Source organism: Narcine bancroftii, chromosome 5 (genome assembly GCF_036971445.1).
Source record: "Narcine bancroftii isolate sNarBan1 chromosome 5, sNarBan1.hap1, whole genome shotgun sequence".
Taxonomy (NCBI): domain Eukaryota; kingdom Metazoa; phylum Chordata; class Chondrichthyes; order Torpediniformes; family Narcinidae; genus Narcine; species Narcine bancroftii.
In genome coordinates, this window is record NC_091473.1 from 251,123,391 (window position 1) to 251,144,934 (window position 21,544).

Here is a 21,544-nt window from a genome sequence, read left to right on the forward strand (position 1 = left end):
CTCAAGCAAAACATTTCAGTAACAATTGGGACTAAAGCAGTGATTCTCAACCTTCCCACCTACATATCACTTACCATTCACAGAGCACCCGATGGCATAGGGAGTATTTAAAGTGGGATGTGAGTGGAAAGAAAAAGGTTGAGAACCACTGGGTTGGATTGTTCCAGTTCCCATTGCAAGACAGAAGTGTCCTAGTTTATAACCAGTGGCATCCACATAGTGACTTGCATCCCATTCCACCGTGTTCCTTTGGCTAAATATGCTGGGCTAGCATCTTGGTCATAGTTCATTTTATAGAGTCAAGTAAAGAGGAACAGAGAAAAATTATGTAATTAATTCATCTTATTTTTATTAGAACTGCAAACCTTTGCATATTTTAAAGATTCAGTGGGGGAAACATAAACAAGTTCCTTCACTTGTTACCCCACTTGGCCATCTTGTTATGGAACGGGCCCTTTATAAAGCGGTCAGATTTCATGTAGGCTGCAATCTTCTCCAAAGCCTGCAACAACAAAAAGTTTGGGCACTTTAATAAGAATGCCATAACTACAGACCAGGAAATGCAAACTTAAAATGTACAGCTAAACCAAAATAAAACATTTAAAAGGCTTCAAGACCAAATGAATACGAAAGGTTCAAGGGATAGCTACCGAGTGCAAGCAGATTTTCAGTTTCAGAATCAGAATTCATTATCATGAACAAGTCATTGTTTCGCTGCAGCAAACATTTATATAAACCACTTTACAGAATAAATAAAAGTAGTGCGAGTAAAAGGTCAAGTCAAAGTGAGGCGGTGTCTGTGGTTCATTGTTCAATCAGGTATCTGATGGCGGAGGGGAAGACGCCTCCTTGTGCTGCAGGTGCTCATCTTCAGGGTCTGAGCAGAGTGAAGAGGGCATGGCCTGGGTGGTGGGGTCCTTGAGGATAGAGGCTGCTTAAGCACTTGTAGATGCCCTCGATGAAGTCTGGTGCCCGTGTTGTCGCGGGCCGAGTTAACAACCCTCCAGAGTTTTTTTCTTGTCCTGAGCTTTGGCGCCTCTGTACCAGACAGTGATGCAACCAGACAGAAAGCTCTCCACAGTACACCCTGTGGAAGTTTGACAGTCTTTGGTGACATACCAAATTTCCTTGAACTTCTCACAAACGAGCCTTCTTCATGGAACATGGAAGACCCGGTTTCTGCTAACCTCTTTCCATTCTCCCTCCCTTCCCTTTTCTTCTTTCCTCCATCTCTCCACCCTCTTCCCTCTCCATTCCCAAAGCCATCCCTCCTCCTCCTGCTTGCTACTGTGCCCTCCCTCCCTTATCTACCTATGATGTCCCGCCTTTGAAACTGTACACCCCCAACACCATTTTGTTCAGTCACCTGCCAACATTGTTCCAGACCTTGATGAAGGGCTCAAGCCCAAAACATTGGTTCTGTATCCTTATCTTTGCTACATAAACGACACTGTTTGACCTGCTGAGTTTCTCCAGCATCGTGTTTTTTTCTTCCACCACGTTGTCTGCCAACTTGCGTGTTTTACCTCCATCCATTCACCTTTGATCCCTTTTTAATTCCTTTCACTGAAACGTGTGTTACTTTGATACCCCAATCATTTTCACCATTTGCCTTATTTATCTACTTGTATACTTAATATACTAGAGTCAGGTCACTCCCTCGTCCTCATTCACTCCACAGTAAACATGCCCAGCCAGTCCAATTCCTCCCCACAAGTCCTCCAGGAAACATCCTGATGAATCTCCTCTGCACTCTCTCCAGTGTAATCATGCTCTTCCTTCCATGTGGAACCAGAACTGCTTGCAATATGAAGCATTTTCTAACCTTGCAGCACGACGTTTCGAGCCTGAGCCGTTCTTCAAGGAATAAGCAGAATAAGTGAGAAGCAGAACATCTCAGAATTCAGACAATGGGAGAGGAATCCAGACCAATAAATTATATTAATTAGATATGAGAAGAGTAGGATCTAATATCACCTAGTGAATCAGATGCCAATCAAGATTTCTGAATTGTTGGACAGCAAACTATTAGAATTTCACCAGATATGAATTTTCATTTTATGTGCCCTCATTATTTTCAACAACTGAAAAGTATTTTCTGTTTACATACCCAATCAAACCCCTTTGTCAATTTTAAGCTAGTTCAGCATTCTCCTTTGGACAGAGGTACCTGGTGTGCATACACCTTTCCAAGAAGAATTCCCTTAGTCGGCCATGCTCAGGACATTGGTGGTGATAGACGAGCAGATTTTCTGGATTATTGGATATTTTTCTACAGTTTTTTTTTAAAGTTGCAGCAACTTTTCAGTGAACTTTGTAAATTTACAGTGAGTGCAGGAACAGAAACAGAACCAGGTGAGGGGGAGGGGTGCATAGGCAGTCGAGCCCCCAGCCAGTTAGAAAATAGATGCAGCAAACATCAGCTGGTGAGCCGTCAGGATTTCCAAATGGTTGGATGACAGATTGTTAGAGTTTGACTGCTCAAATCCTCGTACAACATTTCTGTCCTTTCTCAAGTGTTATCCAGAACGATATGCATCAGGTCCAAAGCAACACACTCAGATCGGAGGTCAATCTACAGGATCACTGGGGCCTCCCTGCCCTCTTCCCCCCACCCAGTGACTTGATCTGCTGGAAACATTGTCTGAAGAGAGTTTGCAAAATCACTAAGGACTCCTTGCACCCCACACACAGCATCTTCCAGCTACTCCCATTGGAAAAGAGATACAGGAGTATCAGAACCAGCACGACTAGGCTGAGAAACTGCTTCTGTCCACAGGCAGTGAGAATGATAAATGACTGAAAATGACACTCTGTGACTCTACTATTAATAATATCTAATACATGTTCTGTGTTCATATCCACATGCATTATGTCTGTGTGCATGCTTGCCTTGCAATGTTCTACACCGTGGACCAGAAATCGCTGGTACAAAAGGGTGACAAATGAACTTGAGTATTCTAATTCAGAAAATGTGTCTTGAAATTTGTTGTTAAAATGTTTTTTCCCTTCCATTACAAACTGTGACGAATGAAGAAAAGCGTTAATCTTGCATTAATCCAGTGTTCTTACCTCAAAACGAGTGATGAAATCCATCAGGTTCTGAAACTCATCCAAGCACTTCGGTTCAAACGCGCGATGAACATCAAGGAGTTCGTACATGAGGAAGTCCACAAAAGTGATCTGGTACAAGAGAGTTAAAAAGTTTTGCACAATTGCTCGATTTCAAAGTAGACAGACCTCACAGTGTGACGTTTCTCTCAATATTTGCTCAACAGCAAGAGGTCGGCACAAGGTCAGTGTAGCAGTTAGCATGACACTATTACAGCATCAACGATCGGGACCATGGTTCAAATCCCACACAATATGTAAGGAGTTTGCACGTTCTTCCCATGTCTGCATGGGTTTCCTCCCACCCTCCAAAAGTGTACGGGGGTTGTAGGACGATTGGTGTATTTAGGAGCTGCAGGCCGGAAGGGCCTGTAACCCTGCTGTATGTTTATATTTACTTTTTTTAAATATAGACAAACAGCTCAGTAACAGGTCATTTCAGCCCATGAGCCCTTGCTGCCCATTTACACCCAAATAACCTACAACCCCAGGTACATTTTGAACAGTGGAACAGTGGAAAAAGGAAAACTGAGCTCCCCGGAGAAAACCCACGCAGACATGGAGAAAATGTACCAACTCCTCACAGACAACGGGGGATTTGAACTCCAGCTCTGATCGCTGACGCTGTAACGACATTGTGCTAACCACCACACCAAACGTGCCACCCCAATACAATTTATTCATCATGAGTCAGTGGTTTGATGAGCTTTGGTGGGATCCCGTTGAAAGGGTAAATAGGAGTTTCGGCCAGACCACACCACCACCGCCCTTGTCTGTGGGTTTGAAAGCGAGGTTGGGGTTGGTGTTTAAGATTTTAAAAGGGACAGACAAAGTAAACGTGGATAGGCTTTTTCAATTAAGAAAGGGGGAGATTCAAACTAGAGGACATGGTTTAAGATTGAAGGGGGAAAATTATAAGGGGAACATGAGGGGAAATTTCTTTACGCAGAGGGTGGTGGGGATGTGGAATGAGCTTCTGGCAGACGTGGTCGAGGCGGGATCATTGGTTACATTTAAGGAAAGACTGGATCGTTACATGGATAGGAGGGGACTAGAGAGGTATGGACCGGGTGCTGGTCAGTGGGACTAGGAGGGTGGGGATTTGTTACGGCATGGACTAGTAGGGCCGAACTGGCCTGTTCTGTGCTGTAAGTGGTTATATGGTTATATAAAGCAGGCACTCAACCCCACCAGATTCAGAATCCTGGACAAAGTGATCAGCATGGAACATGTTGGCCGAAGGGGCAGTTTTCTGTGCTGATCCACGTGCTCCTCCCAGCATAGATCAAAACTCACCTCGTCACCTGCAAACCAGGGCCTTTTCCCCAGGAAATCAGAGCATTGCTTCAACAACACTGGCAGTTTCTTCATATAATCAGGCTTCTGTTTTTCCTGCATCCGTCACACAAGAAAACAGTTACAAATCTTGCGTGCAGAACAAGGAACGCCTTTGCGCTAAGTTTTATAGTAGCGAAAGGCCAAGTCTGAAAGTCTAAGACAGTGAAATGTATACAGTGAAACTGAGCAAAACGATTCTGCTCAAAGGAGGCAAAAGACTTCAGGGGCAAAAAGTTTCACTCTTGGTTATGTCCACAAAGTCTTCACCTCAATGGTATTTTTTTTGGAAGAAAGAGCTGGTTGAAATCACAATTTGCATTTAATTCTTGATTAAGCCAAGGGATCCCATACAGAGTTCAACAGAGAGATGGAAGGAACAGGAGAAAGTGAGGTGGGCAGATTCTCCATTCTAATTTATCTCTTAAATTATAAGTAATTTTCTCGTGGAATATGACTCCGAACTTCTGCATGCCGTCTATCCATTCCCAAATCCATATCTGACTTCCAAGTTATAGCAATACATTTTCTCGTTATTGCCAGAGCAATTTGAGCAAATTTAATTCGATACATATTCAGTTTTAATTTGGGTTTAACCCCCTCTAACATCTCCCAGTAAAAATAATGTTGGATCCTGTGAGAATCTTACTCCAGTTATTTGACCTAATAAATTACCCAGTTCAAACCAAAAAGTGGTTTAGACGGCATGCAGAAGTTCGGAGTCATATTCCACTTGAGAAAATTACTTATAATTTAAGAGATAAATACTTTACATTTTAGAAACTATGGAGCCCATATTTACAAACTGTTGGTATTAAAATTTAAATTAATCACGAATGCACCCTTTCTCTTGTATGTCTCTATATATTTAAAAGTATCAGAAAGTGAAGAACTCTTGTTGTGGTTTAATTGTGGAACACGGCCAAGTTGAATGCAAAAAGGCACCAACTTCTTGACCACATCTAAAACATAAATCCAAGTAAGAATGGTTTATTTTATGTAACATTTGTGGTGTTAAATATAACTAATGAATAAAATTATATTGAACAAACCAATAGCTCACATTTCTTGTACTTTTCATACTCTCTCTGCAGATCTGGATCCATCTACGATCATCTATTTGCTTATTTAAATCTACCTCCCATTTATGTCTTGATTTATGAACTCCTTCCTTTCGAGCCTTTTTTTCTGATAGAGCCTTTTTTTCTGATAATTTATACATCTCTGAAATAAATTTCCTTACATCTTTAGTACATAATAATCATTCTACTTCTGTCTTCACTGGTAATACTAAATCTTGATCAAAAATCTCACAAAAAAATCTCGTGCTAATAACAAAATTTTGCGTTTTCCAGTATCTTAGTTTTCCTTCATTCCACTAAAAGTAATAAATTTCCCAGCTTCAAAACAATCTTTAATTTTCTTAATACCGCAATTTTGCCAAATTTTTAAAGATTTATTTTCCATAGAAAATGCAATGTCTCTTTTGAAATAAAGGTGTTCTTCCAGTAAATGAACTACTTTTGAACATGAAGCTTTGTCTTCTGAACAATCCAGGGTACGAGAGAGCAAATTCCTTTGAATTTGGCGGGATGTTGAGAATTAATACCCCTCCAATCAGACGATGGGCTGAATAGCCTATTTCTGATCCGAGCTCTTATGGGCTCAAAAGAAAAACCAGGACAAAATGATTTGTTATCACTCAGACCAGGAACACCAATAGTTGTGGCTTCAAACCCCAATTTGATGGTTAATTTACATGGCACAGCCTAAACCTTTTCATGGCATGTATTAAATGGAATGATCCACTTCCCCGTCTGTTCTTTCAAAACCAAATTGGAATTTACTGATTAAATGGTAACTCACAAAGTCAGGGCTGTAGGTCAAGTAGACAAAACCCATGCGCAAATCCATCACTTGGTTCTCCAGCATATCGACGCAGACTTTCTCAGCATCAGTTTTGCCAACTGTATAAAGCAAGTCAGACCTTATGATCCATGTGAAACAAGGCAAGGAATTCACAGTAGATTACAGCAAATAAAATACAATGTCAGAGAGTGTAGGGTCAAGTAATTTGGTAGGAAAAAATAAACAGGTAGACAATTTTCTCAATGGGCAGAAAAGTGAAAATACTCAAATGCAAAGGGACCTGGGAGTCATTGTGCAGGAGAGCCTGAAGGGAAACATGCAGGTTGAGTCAGTGGTAAAGAAGGCAAATGCAATGCTGGCATTCACTTTGAGAGGAATAGATGTGATGTTGAGGGTTTACAAGGCCCTGGTGAGACCTCACCTGGAGGATGGTGAGCAGTTTTGGGCTCCTCATTTAAAAAAGGATGTGCTGAAGTTGGAGAGGGTTCAGAGGAGGTTCACAAGGATCATTCCAGATTATCATATGGGGAGCATTTGACAGCTCTTGGCCTGTTGTGACAGAGTATAGAGTAATGTTTTTGGGAGATAAATTGGGAAAGGTTTGTTAGAGTAGGTCACAAACAAAACAGATCTTATTTAAAATACTGGTGCTCTGCCCCATGCTAGACATATTGGCCCCACAGCTTTTGCAAGAGCTTTGAAGAGTGCTCAAGAGACTTCACTAATGGATTGTTGTTTACGAAAGGCAACAGATGAAAGATCTTGTTAGAGCCACAGATTGTCTGGAAGATAACTTGTTGTTCTAAGAGGGTCATGTGGTTTTGCAAGCAATGAGAGTCAAACAGGCTTTCTCTCAGAGGGAGAGGGAGAGAGAGAGAGAGAGAGAGAGACACACACACACACACACACACACACACACACACACACACACACAGATCACTTGTACAGTGTTACAGCCAGCAGAAGCAGCTGGGACTGGAACAGGACAAGCTGGCAAGCTTGTGGAAAGCCCTTTTGGAAGACAGCCTAGTCAAAGCCCTTGTGGTTCATGCAAGAGGAGAGGACTGGCTGTCTAATATTTCACTTGGGATAAGGGAAACAAAAAGGAACTCTGTGGTGACCTGAAAGAAAGAGGTTATCATCTGGAGAACCCTGAAGGGGGACGTTTCGTCAGCAAGACACTGAAGTAGCTGATTAAAAAGGAATCAGTTGTGGGTGTCCAGCGTACAACAAATCTCTCTTTGAAAACCGACAAGAACCTTCCTGAGCAGTAACCATTTACCTTTCAAGCACCAAAACCTGGAGAACTTTATAAATGTTAAATTCTGTGCACAGTATAAGAATTGCCTGCAACCAGTGAACTTGAAGGAATGAGGTGAGATTGGACTGTGAACCAAAGAACTTTTCTGAACTTACACATGCATTACACACATGTGTGCTTAGAATTAGAAGGGGGTTAAAATAGGTTAGTTAAGTTAAAGTGTGATTCTGTGTTCAAGTTTAAAGCAACTTTTGTTTAAGTAACCATTTGTCTTGGTGAATATCTAATGTTGTTGGGTTTTGGGGACCTCTGGGCTTGTAACATTGTACTCATTGAAATTTAGGAGAATGATGGTGAATCTCATTGAAACGTTTCGAATTTTGAAAGGTATGAGAAAAGTAGATGTAAAAAGGTTGTTTCCCCACAGTGGGAGAGTCTAGGACAAGAGGGCACAACTTCAGGATTGAAGGTGTCCACTTAGAATGGAAATGCAGAGGAATTTCTGAAGCCAGAGGGTGGTGAATCTGTGGCCACAGGTGGTTGTGGAGGCCGGGTCATTGGGTGTATTTAAGGCAGAGGTTGATCAATTCTTGATTAGCCAGGACATCAAAGGTTATGGGGAGACGTCCGGACAGTGGGGATGAGTGGGGAAATGGATCAGCTCATGATTAAATGGTGGGGTAGACTGGATGGGCTGAATGTTCTATTTCTGCTCCTCTGTCTTTTGCTCTTATAATTGAGTCTGTTCTTGTCTTACACACCTTCTTCAAGAACACTCCACAAACACAAACCTCAAACCGTTACCTGTCCATCATTGTTAGAAACAGGAACGTGTGAGATCAAGGAGGGATTTGAACACACGTGCGGAGATATTTATACTGACCCAGTGATTCCCGAAGAGCCACTGGACCAGGGAAGGATAGATTGTGACAGTTTTAGGGCAAGAAATCAGGTGTGAGCTGACCAGGCGTCTACCTACATTTTGCTCATTCCTTGATCAAGCCCGACACCTTTGCTACCTAAATTACACTGTTTGACCAGTTGAATTTCTCCAGCATTGCATTTTACGTACAAGGTAGAAAGTTCCTGCCTGAAGTTTTGGACTTGCCCTTTTGGCCACTGTGGGGAATGGAGAACACTGCTTCACCAACTCAACTCAAAGCCAAGTCCTGCAAATCTGCTGCCGCCTTGGGAACAGACACGTCCAGGGGTCAAGAGAGAAACAGAGAGTTTGACATTTTGTTTCTAAAGCACAAATGCTCTCTGTATGGCATTTAAATGCTTTCATTTGTAGAAAGACCACTATTGTTTGCTCTCAGCTACCTGAAAAAGGCAGAACTGAAAGCAGGTTGTCAGCACAAATTAGCCAAAGCATAGAGTGGACCCTCACTACAGACTTCCGCAATCGGACAGATATTTCCAATTTTATAACAAAATATCCAACTCTCGAAGTGGTCCAAAATAACATTCCATCTTCGCCTGACACTATTTGAAGAAACTGTGAACTGAAATGGATCAAGACTAGTTTAAACTGAATATGAGGAACATGGAGAGAGGGGTCTGTGCATGTTTGAGATTGCCAAGGAGACCAGACTTACCAAGATCGTGTTTCCTTGCGATGTAGCGCATGATAGCATTACTCTGTGTGAGTTTAGTATCACCATCGATCAAGTAAGGAAGCTGAAAAGATAAACAGGTGGTGAGAACATGGATTCAGTTATCTAATAAGACAGCACGGTTGGCGTAGCAGTTAGAGCAATGCCTTTACAGCGTCGGCGATCAGGGCCAAGGTTCTAATCCCGCGCTGTGTGCAAGAAGTTTGTACGTTCTCCCCGTGTCTGTGTGGGTTTTCCCCGAGGGCTCTGGTTTCCTGCCACCGTTCAAAACGTACCAGGGGTTGTAGGTCAATTGGGTGTAATTGGGCGCCACGGGCTCATAATGGCCTGTTACTGTGCTGTATGTCAAAATTTTAATTTAAAGCAGATGACACTTTTTACTTAGCATGTTATTTTGAAGTATTTGCTCAGGGTTCAAATTTATTGTCAGAATTCATACATCACATACAACCCTGAGATTCTTTTCGCTGAGGGCACAGCAGAATTTCTATTTATCAGTTGTGTAAAGAGCTGTACTAAAAAAAATATGTATGAAAAGAAATGTAAACAAACTGACTCTCCAAATACAGAAAATAAATACATTAATAAATAATGTGCAAAGTACGAGTCCTTAAATGAATGAGTCCCTGATTGAGTTTGTTGTTGAGGAGTCTGGTGGTGGAGGGGGAGCAGCTGTTTCTGAACCTGGGGGTGCGAGTCTTGTGGCACCGATACCGCTTTCCTGATGGCAGCAGAGAGAATATCTTCCCACGTGCTATCTTCGTTCAGGCGTTCAAACCTGCCACAAAGCTCAGCTACCAACACCTCAAGCTCCTTAACTCCCTCTGAAACCTCTCCTCAGACCTACTCTTAATGAGCTTCGAGACTTGTCCTCCCACCACCTTGTAGATTCAGACTGTGGCTTTTGGCAAACGGCTCTGACACACTTTGGGACACTTTACCACCTCACAAAAGTGCTCGTGAATACAATTTGTTTTTCTGTTTACAGCCAAAAGTTCAAAATCCCACAAAACATGAACCACTGCATTTTCTTTCTTCCCTAAAAAAAAATCACAACTAAAAATTCATCTCCATCTTGCCAAGTAAGAACACTTCATGAAAGCTGGCACTAAAAATCTATTACAGGGCAGCCAGAGTCTCAAACTTAAAGATAACATTCAAAATGGTAACAACAAATGACGTTGAAAGCTTGAGGGTACAGGAACGTCAACTTTAAACTGGGATTTGTGTCTAATTTGACACTTTGGGAGCACTGGATAAAAGTGAGAGGATCATTTCTGATGGTTTCCCCACCCCCCCCCTCACCACCAGACATATTTTTGTACACTAAAACCCCGTTTATCTGGAATTCAAGCCTCAAGCACCTGCAAAAAAAAAAAACATGCAAAATAAATAGGTTAAAAAAAAGTTTAAAATTAGCACACCTTGCCATTAATTTGCCAATCACGCAATCTCAAGCAACCGGAAAATTAACTTGTCCAGCATCTAGCAATCCCCATGGCCGCAGGATACCAGGGGTTTATTTTACTCATGTTTGATTTACTCAGTAACTTTGATAATGTTTTGTACTCTTTAAACTCTTAGTAAAAACACAGCACTGGAGAAACTCAGCAGGTCAAACAGGGCACTTTACACAGCAAAGATCAAGATACATAACCAACATTTTGGGCTTCTGAGTTTACTTCAACCTCGGTCTCTGCAGACTTTTCTGTTTTACTTTAAACTCCACCACCCACCACTCCCTGCAACCTTAAACACACCTTCTATTGGATCACACTTCAGCCCTGTGGGAAATAATCTGACTGCCTTCTCTGCTCTAGAAGCTTATAAACTCACGAGCCATTGATAGCATCCAGAAAATTCCACCAGCCCAGTGTCACCAGATTGTTTTACCTTGGTTCCTTCCCAGAATCCGGCAAGACACAAGGGAGAAAAACACAAACATCTGCAGTGGAGAGTTGGAGGAAAGAAGACAGAGGGATGGGGAAGGGAGGGAGAATGGGGAGTGGGTTAGCAGAAACCCAGAGAAGTCAATGTTAATGCCATCACAGGGGAGAATCTGATTTCGTACAACAGTGGAATCGTGTTGCTGTGATATTTTTAAATCTATTCAAGTTTAGCTCAGGTGTGTATGAGACGTGATAAAAGCCAGTGAATGGGGATGGAACGAAGGAAGGGACAAAGCGTAGCTGTGGCCAGAAACACGTACATTTGGGAAATCAAGTCCGAGCTTCATCTTCACATCAGTCCAGGCTTTCCTGTCATAGGCCGGAGCTTGAAGAAAATTACATCCAATATTACGTTTAGGAAAAGATATGACCAACTATTAAAGTTACCGTACATGCCATTGTATAGGACGTCCCCGAAATTTCCACCTAAAATATTGGTTTTGAGCAATACCCTTGAATAATACGACTGCCTTAAATCTGGCATTTACTACTGGACGCTGTTAAAAGCAAATCACAATATTTTCTTTCCAATATTTTTATTGAGTTGTTAATACAGTACGTCTGATTATCCGAAATTGGATTAACTGAAATCCTCATTTATTCAAACTGTTTTTGGACCCGGATGTGATGTCTCTCCACCTCCAAAAAATTTGGATTAATGAGGATATATCCAAAACTATCAGAAATCCTCATTTATCCAAAATTCTTTTTGCATGCGAACTGACCTCAAAGGTTGAAAAATATTCACCTGACCTGAAATTAGAACGATTGTCCTCATTTCAGGTAACTCCCTCCCCTCTTTCCATTTCTTCTTTACCTTCCCCTATTGACTTCTCTCTCCAACTCTCCCTCTCAAACTGCGAGCCGCTGTCTCCCAGCCGTAAGCGGGTGGAAGAATCCCTAATCCCAGGGTCAACAAGGAGAGCAGGCTCCCGGGCGGGAGAGGGGACCTTGGTGGGGAGGTAACAGCGATCAGTGGCAGTGGTTGGGAGGGGGAGGATGTGCCAGCGAAGACTGGGTCTATATCGGGCTCCAACTTTGAAAACCAGGGCGCGAAGCCGGAACAGCCCCTGCCAGAACGAGCCCACGGGGAGACAGGAGCCTGCTGACTCACCAGTGAGTGTTCCACCGGCCTGGGACACCTCCACGGGGATCGACAGCAACGGTGGGGATATGTCAGGGATTGGCAGTTGGGAGGTCTGGCTGATCGGCGGCGTTTTTTTCTTGGTAAGAATTAAATATTATTTTAATGGTTAAAAATCCTTCCCTTGTTGTTTAAACACTGTTACAAGTGATTTACTGTTGCTTGATAGCTTTCTGGTTAGACCAGTGGTCTTGTAAGCCAGAGGTCACGTGTCCGATCCTCGCTGGGCCCTCATTTCTGTGATAAAGTGCTGGGCAGAGTGGAAACCCTCTCTCTCTTACGGTAGACAAAGTTAAAGAATTTCAGGTATGTTACATTCTAAATGTCGTATCACATTCCAGTAAATGGTGTGTGTGTGTGTGTGTAAGCTCATACAAGAATATATATCCAACAAAGTAAACATATATTAACAAAGAGCTATAAACAACCTATGAAAGAGACAAAAATAAACACCAAATGGATACTAAACAACAACTATTCTAATAATCTAACTCTTCCCTTGTGAAGTTTGTGATTAAACATATCTGTTCCATTAATGCATAAATGAAAGGACAAGCAAACCGTCAAATGGGATCCAATAACCCAAAATGCTAAAAGTAATTAAGGAAATTAAGGTTCATTACATTAGTAGAGCATCTAATTTTTTTCCAGAGTCCAGCAGGCCATCACATCCGATAACCATTGAGTGTGTGTAAGAGGGACAGGATCCTTCTAGCTCATAATTATAGCTCGTTTGGCAATAAGAAGAGTAACTGGATAGGATTGTAGCCCTGACAAATTTAAATCAGCTGACTGACTTATTCCAAATAGGACAAGAAAAGGATTAGAAGCCAAATTAATATTAAGAACTAAAGACAAAGTATGGAAGATACTTTCCCGATAACTGGAGAGCGAGGAACATGACCAAAACTTATGAAATAATGTACCTTCTTCAGTCTTACATCTATCACACTTTGATGAGAAATTAGAATAAAATTTAGCCAATTGAACATTACAATACTACTTTAAATTGTAATAATGAGTGTCGGGCACATAGAGAGGATGAATTAACCAATTTCAAGATGAATCCCATGTAGCATTTGGAAAATCTTGCTCCCATTGTTCGAGGGAATTACCGCTAGGCAACAATAATAACTTATAGAGAACTGATAACAACTTTTTAGTATTTTGTTAACATTATAATCTTCTCCGTCATCTTTAATTCTAAATCTTGAGCTAGTTTTAATACCAAGGAATTTAAAAGGCTCCTAACCTGTAAATATCTAAAAAAAATTGTTAGTTGTTTTGAATTTAGAAGATAATTGTTCAAGAGGACAAATCTTGGAAGAATTGGATATCAAACTCTGACCACTGACAAAAACCAAAATATTGTACCAAATGTTAAAAAAAATAAAGGAATTAGCTAAAAGAGGCCTGATTAATGAAAATCTATGGCATCCAAAATGTTTTCTGAATTGAAACCAAACCCTCAACATATGTTCAACAACAAAATTATCAGTTAGTTTAGAGGCAGAAAATGGTAATGGAGCTCCAACTAGCAAAATGAGGGAATACTTCTTGGTTAAATCAATCTCCTCGTTAATCCCACTAGCAACACCCTGCCTGTCCTGATGATCAATCCAAAAAGCAATATATCTAATATTAGCTGCCCAATAATATCATCTAAAATTAGGAAACACCAATTCCCTCCCTTTTTTTTCAGATTTTGAAGGAAAGTTTTATTAAGACGAGGGTGTTTATTTCTCCAGACAAAGGAAGAGATAATAAAACTGAGCATCAAAAAAAGGTTTTGGGAATATTTTAACAACATTATCATTTCAAGGTTTAAATTTTATTTGGATATTTTAAAATAAACCACTGTCAGGCCAGTTCAAGCCTGTACAGAGCTGACAGCAGTTGGACCAGGCGGATGGACCCCACTGAGACTTCACTGATAACTAAGGGGACAAGCGCGGGTTTGCATTGGAGCTAGCGGGAAGATGGCGGTGGTGCTGGGACTTCATCGAGGGAAGAACTTTAGACCTTTTGTATAGGATGACCCCAGATTTTAAGGTGAAAATTTTTAAGTTTTGAGAATCGTCCTATACAATGGCATATACGCTAGCCCGTAAATCTAAGAGTTGCAAAAATGTTTTACCGAAAGTAACAACCTAAATGGAAGGAATGGAACCACGAGAAACAATCTCCCTCTCTCCAAGGCAAAGGCAACAAGGGGAACATGAATGCCAGTGTAACATCAGTCATGGGAGTTAGGGTCGTTTATTTTAAAACTTAAGGCACTCTGCACCAGCCATTCTCATCAGGAGCCTACAGCCCCCCTGGGGCCACAGCAAATTGAAGTAAAATCCCGGTTTTCATCACTTGACAAACATTTTTTTTAAAGTAGTTGGTAGGAGAAAAACACTGTTGCGACATTGATGAGACATTTCTGCTCTTCTGAATCTTCCTGAAGATTGAGAACATGGGCATCAATGTGCATTCAATCTACCTCAATGTAATGCACAGCATCTATATATGTGAGCTGCTTTTCTAGCCCATCCACATCTATCCAGACTAAGCATGTCCAGGCCCAAGACAACATTTGCATAGCACCTGCACTGAATGCAGGCCTAGACATGCTTGGACGTTCCAAAACAATTTTCTTTGTGGGCAATATCCTAATAGACTTAAAATTTATGACAGAAAAACCACAAAATAGGTTATATCTTTAAAAACAAAGGTACATGCTAGGAAAATGTTAAGGTGATTTCTGTGATCATCAACCCAAAATCCATAACATACTCCCACAAGTGTTCAGGAAGCAAAATCTTCACTGTCCACTGTTATCACTGCCTTTTCCTTTGACGCTGTTACAGCGCCAGGAACCCAAGTTGGAATCCAGTGCCGTCTGCAAGGAGTTTGTACTTTCTGCCCGTGCTTGCGTGGGATTTCCCTGGGTTCTCCAGTTTCCACCCCCCTTTCAAAAAAAATTAGTGGGGGTTTTAGGTCAATTGGGCAGCACAGGTCCATGGGGTGAAAAGGCCTGTTATCGTGCTGCATGTCTAAGTTTTTTTAAATGTAATTTAATACTTTTTAAAAAACTGGTAAATTTAAGAGACTGTGAAATATAGTCAGCCCCATCTAAATTTTGTTAACACTAAGCACCAACATCTAATGCAATTACCTTCATTCACATACACAGAGGCTCACTTACCATCTCCACAGGAATAAAACTTCTCCTCATAAGGTGTACTGGTATATTCCAGAAGCATGCGGATCGGCTGAGCCAGCTGTGACAAAAAAATTCAGAATCAGTTGATTTGCTTTGTTACAAAAAGGGTCTGTAACGCAAAACCTTGCTCATACAATTCTTGAGTGCTGAGTAGCAGATTGTGATCAGCCAAAACCATAAAGAAAAGCTGGAGGAACTCAAGCCAGTCTCACAGCAACCATAGGAGGTGAAGATAGATCACCCACATTTTTAGGCCTCAGCCCTTCTTCAAGATGGAAGTAAAAAGCAGGCAGGTGTTTGAATAAAGACTGGGGAGAGAAAGGGGGAAGAATTGGAGGGGGAACAAGTCCAGACCAATAGACAAAAGGCATTAAATGGATATAAAAGAGGAGAGAATTGATTTTGGCTCCGTGAAAGAGACAGAGGGAAAAGGGGAGAGACAGAACTGGATGAAGGTGCTGTGGGGAGTTTTAATGGAAACCGGAGAGGTCAACATTCATGCCATGCAGTTGGAAGATGAGGTGTTGTTCCTCCAATTTGCAGGTGATCTCAGACTGGCATGGCATGAGGCCTTGGACAGACATGTCAGCAAGGGAATGGGGTGGGGAATTGAAATGGGTGACTAATGGGTGATTATGCTATGGCAGCAGACAGAGGTGCTCAACAAAGCGATGCTCCCAGAACTGTCCCCAGTCTCTCCAACGTAGAGGAGACCACAACGGGAGCACTGGATGCAGTAGATGACCCTACCCACCCCCCCACCCCGCAGATTCACATGAAGTGTTGCTTCACCTTGGAAGGACTGTTCGGGGCCCTGAATGGTGGTGAGGGAGGAGGTGTGGGCACATCTCCATGGGGTCACAAGGGCAGGTTGACCTACCTGCTTTTGGCTAAAACTTTGGCTCCGGCCCAAAATGTCAGTTATCTCCAATGGACACAGCAAGGCCAGCTGAGTTCCTCCAGCATTTCTGTTTTCACTACAACTCATGGGCTGTCACCCATTATTAACTCAATTAAATTCACAAGTGCCCAAAAAGATCAACATGCACAGAGGGATACAAAAGACATTTATGGAATCAAATGATTCAATAATAATCAACTTCTCCAGCAATACATGGACTTTAGTTGTTCCAAGGTTGGAAACTATAACCAAAAATGCTTAGATAGTCAACAGGGTGTGGAGGAAGAAGTGGGATTAATTCTTCGGGTCACAGCCCTTTCTTTAGAAACAATAGCTGGGAGAACCAGTTTGTTTTAGTTGGCGGAGGGGGAACAGTGGGACGAGCCTTGCGATCGGGATGGGAGCACAGCTGACGCCATTTCGGGAACTGTGTGGGCGAGGTGGGTGAATGCCTGTGGGGATCAGAAGGCCGTATGAAACAGGCCCCTCTGCCCAATGACCCAATGCTGACCCGATCAGCAGTCACTTATCCTGATCCCGTTTTAATTACATGCAGTGTAACAGCCTACTTTCTGGAACAGTTGTGGAGCTTAAACTGACAGTATTTTCTGCTTGCTCAAAGGAGGAAAATGCTATGAGCACCTCCAAAATTTTCAGGGGGTGGGGGGGGGGGGGGGGAAGAGATGTTAATTGGGCCGAAAGGGCCCGTTAACCTGCTGCACATCTAAATTAAAAACCTTTACATTTATATGTTAAACATGCAAAGGTTGCAAGTTGAGCTGTGCCTTGTGACACTAATATCTGTCTGACCAAAAATATAGACAGATGAACTTTGTACGAACCAAAGGAATAGAGAAGTCATTAGGAGTCCTGCAACAGATACCAAAGTCCTGTTGTGACTCGTTCTCATTTTAAACTGATTGTTTAAGAATGAACAGATCTGATCTGTAATTTGGATTCGTGTCAGGGGAAGACTAGCACTCTTTCTCTTTGATGCCAAGTAACAGAAAGCTCCTGGAACAAGAGATTAAGAGTCGAGGGTTTGGTTATTTTAAGCAAGGGGAATATTTTTTCTCCAGGCTCTTTGGCCCATGACGTCGTCCCAGCCTATAAAAACCTACTCAACGATCTAAATCTTCCGTACCTCACATCCATAACCCTTCATTTTTCTTGCCTTCGTGTGTCTAAGAGTTTTTTTTTAATGTTTCTATTGTACCAGCCTGCACCACCACAACCTGGCAATGCATTCCACGACTAGCGGTGTAAAAAACTTACCTCGACACCTCCCCTGAACTGTCCTTCCCTCACCTTGTACAGATGTCCTCTGGTATTTGTTACTGGCTGTTCACCCTATCCGTGGCTCTGATAAACCTGTAGAATGAAGTCACCACTCGTCATTCTTCACTTCAAAGAGAAAAGCCCCAGCTCTGTTAAACCTGCCTCATTACACACGTTCTCCAATCCATGGAACATCCTGGTAAATATCCTCTGCATCCTCTCCATAGCATCCTGGTAAATCTCCTCTGCATCCTCTCCATAGCATCCTGGTAAATCTCCTCTGCATCCTCTCCATAACATCCTGGTAAATCTCCTCTGCATCCTCTCCATAGCATCCTGGTAAATCTCCTCTGCATCCTATCCATAACATCCTAGTAAATCTCCTCTGCACCCTCTCCATAGTTTCCACATCCTTCCTCTAAAGAAGCGACCAGACTGAACACAATATTGCAAGTGTGGCCTAACCAGAGTTTCATCAAGTTGAAACATAACCTCGATGAATTATGGCCAGCATACCACAAGCCATCCTAACGGCCCCATCAACCTGCAGATCAACCTTAAAAGATCTATGGATTTGGACCCCAAGGTCCCTCTGTTCTTCCACACTGTTAAGAATCCTGCCATTCACCATGTACTCTACCTTTATGTTTGACCTTCCAAGATGTGTCACTTCACATTTATCCAGATTGAACTCCATCTTCCATTTCTCCACCCAATTCTGCATCCTGCTGTAACCTACGAAAACCTTCAACCTTCCACAAACTTCCTGATCCATCCCCCTATTTCTTTGTCCAAATATCACAAAGAGCAGGGGTCCCAGAACAGATCGCCTCCTGCCAATCAGCCAAATTCTGCACTCTTTGGCTCCCATCCATTGCGATCTGACCTTCCCAGACGTCAATCCCGCGAGACCTTGTCGAAGGGGTCCTCAATGGACAAGAGAGGTTGGTGGCCCTTCGCAGACTTGGCTTCCACAGACAGGAGGTCAATGCCCATGGTGGAATGCAGACCAAAAGTTAGCAGGGGAATGATTACTTTAAATATTACCAGGTAAAAATGGTGGAAAAATAAACAAATTGCAGTCAGAAGATACAATGTTGGAACAATGCAAGGCCAAATCAAAAACTTAAAGGAGGAGGTTAACACAATCTCAGGATTTAAAAAAAAACCATTAGGAAAAAATAAATAAAACATAAAGTCTGCAGACACAAAGTAAAAACACAAGAGAATTTCAGCAGGTCAAAATGGTGTCCTTTTTATAGCAAAGATAAAAATCTATAACCAACGTTTTGGGCTTGAGGGCTTCAACGTGTGAGATACCTTGATGAAGGGCTGAAACATTGGTGATGTATCTTGATCTTTGCTATACTGTTTAATTGGCTGAGATTCTCCAGCGTTGTGTTTAAACCAATAGGGGAACAGGGTAGAACAACGTATCAAAAGACAAATCACTCCAATTGCACAAAAAGAAAAGAGGATTAACTGTTGGAAGAACACGGCAGGTCTGGCAGCATCTATGGAGGAAAATAAACGGTCAACCTTTTGGTTGGAATTCAGATTTATTGTCAGAGTACATACATCACATACATCCGCGATTCCTTTTCCTGGAGGCAGAGTTACCACTTATTAGCAGTGCAAAAAAAAACTGTACACAATGTACACATGCAAATAAATTAATATAAACAGATGAAGAAATGCAATCAAACTGTGCAACACAGAGAGAATAACAAATATCAATAAAATGCACAAGTCAGAGTCCTGATTGAGTTTGTCGTTGAGGAGACTGAGGGTGGAGGTGGAGCAGCTGTTCCTGAACCCGGTGGTGTGAGTCTCGTGACACCGACACCTCTTTCCTGATGGCAGAAGCGAGAACAGATGATGTGCTGGGTGGTGGGGATCCCGGTGATCGCTGCTTCTCTCATACGGCAGCGTTCCCCGTAGATGTTCTCGAAGGTGGGGAGGGCTTTTTCCCATCCCTGCTCCAATTGTGTATTCACCAACCTCAGTGCATCCCCCCCACCCCCCACCCCCAAAACCACCTTTTTTTCTTTAAATCACTATCGCAACGTTCTTTTATTTGGAGAGAACTGATTCCCGCTGGTCCTGCCCAACTTGCTCCAGTTTACCCCCACTGCTCTGATGCATCTTCCACCCAGATCGATTCGCATACACGTTTGTGGGGCCTCAGCCCAGTTTTTAGGGGGTGGGGGCGGGGAAGGGTTCCAGAAGGAAGTTCCTTCTAGCGGAATCACCCAAGTAAAAGCAGAGCGATCTGAGAAAGGGCTCCACACTATGACAGCACCAGTGTGGCAGGTTCAATTCCTGCACTGCCAGGAAGGAGTTGGGGGTTCCTCCCAGCATCTGCCTGGGCTTCCTCCGGGTGCCCTGGGTTCATGCGAATGAACCTATGGGGTTTGTAGGTTCAGTGGGCGAACTGTGCTGTTTTTCTCTCTTTTCTTTTTTTAATCGCATCGGAAACCGATACGTGCAAGGCTCGGGTGAGCAAAAGCACCGAGTTCGCGAAGTTATAAAGTCAATCAATCAGCGGCCCCACAAAGGGGCGACCGCGCTGGCGGGAGAGAGTCGCGCCGCTCCCGCTCGGCCCCGTCCGCGCGCACGGCGAGCCCGGATCCCCGGGACCGGCTTGATGGACAGGCGGGCCGCGCTGCTCCCGCTCCTTACCCCGCGGATGTCCCAGTAGCCCAGTATCATCGCCATGGTCGCAACCCGCCTCTGCACAGAACAAAGCTCTGCCCCGTGATCCTGACGCAACGTTGCGGAGTCGTGCTCTGGGCCGGTTAGAGTTTGCCTGGAGTTGGGACAGTCCGCAGTTCATGCATTGCACATCGGGATTAAAAGGCACCCGGAGTTCGTTTTTAATTGCCAGCTTTTCTTTCTGAACCAAAGACTTTTTTGTTGCATTTTTCACATGCGGGGGGGGGGGGGAATGTTAATGTTAGAAACAGAATAGAATTTACCTTTAAAGAAATTGCTCGAGACAAAAATTGAGAACAAAGAACATTTATTGTACAACAATGCAAAGTTGGGTGCTTCCCCTTACCTTGGAAATACACACATACACTGGGGCTCACCCAACTTTTATACAGTTAATGCAAAGTTGGGTGCTTCCCCTTACCTTGGGAATACACACATACACTGGGGCTCACCCAACTTTTATACAGTTGATTTCAGTATCAGAATACCCTCCCCCTTACATTCTTCTGCCCCCTGGATGGGTTTGGCATAGGCAATCCTTCCTGCCTACGTGCAGTTTCAGTGGACTTGGAGGACCAGGGGGTATCCTGTGGGTGTCCCATCATGTCATTGTCCTTATTCACACCTTCCTGATTCTCGGGGCTACAGTCTCTTGGTATGCAGAGTTGGCTCATCCTGTCTAGGGTTGGCTAATTTCACATGTATAAATCTGTGTAAGGTTAGCTAATTAGATATGTAGGACTTGGTACTTCTATCTAGGGCTAGGAGACCTTTATCTGATCCAGACTACCTCAACTTCCTACATTCTATTGTACCTTACCATTCCTTATCTCTTGTCACAAAGAAGATTCTTATGTTAATCGTGCTGACTCTGCTTTCCTGCATCCTAATCCCCAAGCTCATCCTATTTGTACTGGTTACAGCCATTAACTGATGAATTTTAGTTTCTTCCATGTTCATAATTTTAGTTCAATTTTCCCATTAAGATTTGCTTTATTCCAGGATATTCAGATTTAATCTGTTAGAAATAGAAGTACCTTCACAGAAATTGCTCGAGACAAAAGCGGAGAACAAAGAACATTTATTATACAACAATGCAAAGTTGGGTGCTTCCCCTTACCCTGGGAATACACACACACACTGGGGCTCACCCA

At 42.7% G+C, this 21,544-nt stretch overlaps 1 protein-coding gene across 2 annotated transcripts; it reads right to left on the reverse strand.

Annotated features, from left to right (window-relative positions):
• Positions 1-324: 324 nt before the first annotated feature.
• On the reverse strand, positions 325-20,466 carry LOC138765190 (glutathione S-transferase Mu 1-like). 2 transcript variants are annotated; one of them, XM_069942112.1, is made up of 8 exons: positions 20,358-20,466; positions 15,479-15,554; positions 11,402-11,466; positions 9,175-9,256; positions 6,313-6,413; positions 4,408-4,503; positions 3,073-3,183; positions 325-502 (listed from the first exon to the last, which is right to left on the reverse strand). In XM_069942112.1, exons 1-8 carry the CDS (start codon positions 20,391-20,393, stop codon positions 413-415), a joined length of 657 nt encoding a protein of 218 aa, XP_069798213.1. In that variant the 5' UTR covers positions 20,394-20,466; the 3' UTR covers positions 325-412. The 2 variants fall into 2 exon arrangements, with proteins under 2 accessions (XP_069798213.1, XP_069798214.1); XM_069942113.1 differs by lacking the exon at positions 20,358-20,466 and adding an exon at positions 17,673-17,768.
• Positions 20,467-21,544: the final 1,078 nt, after the last annotated feature.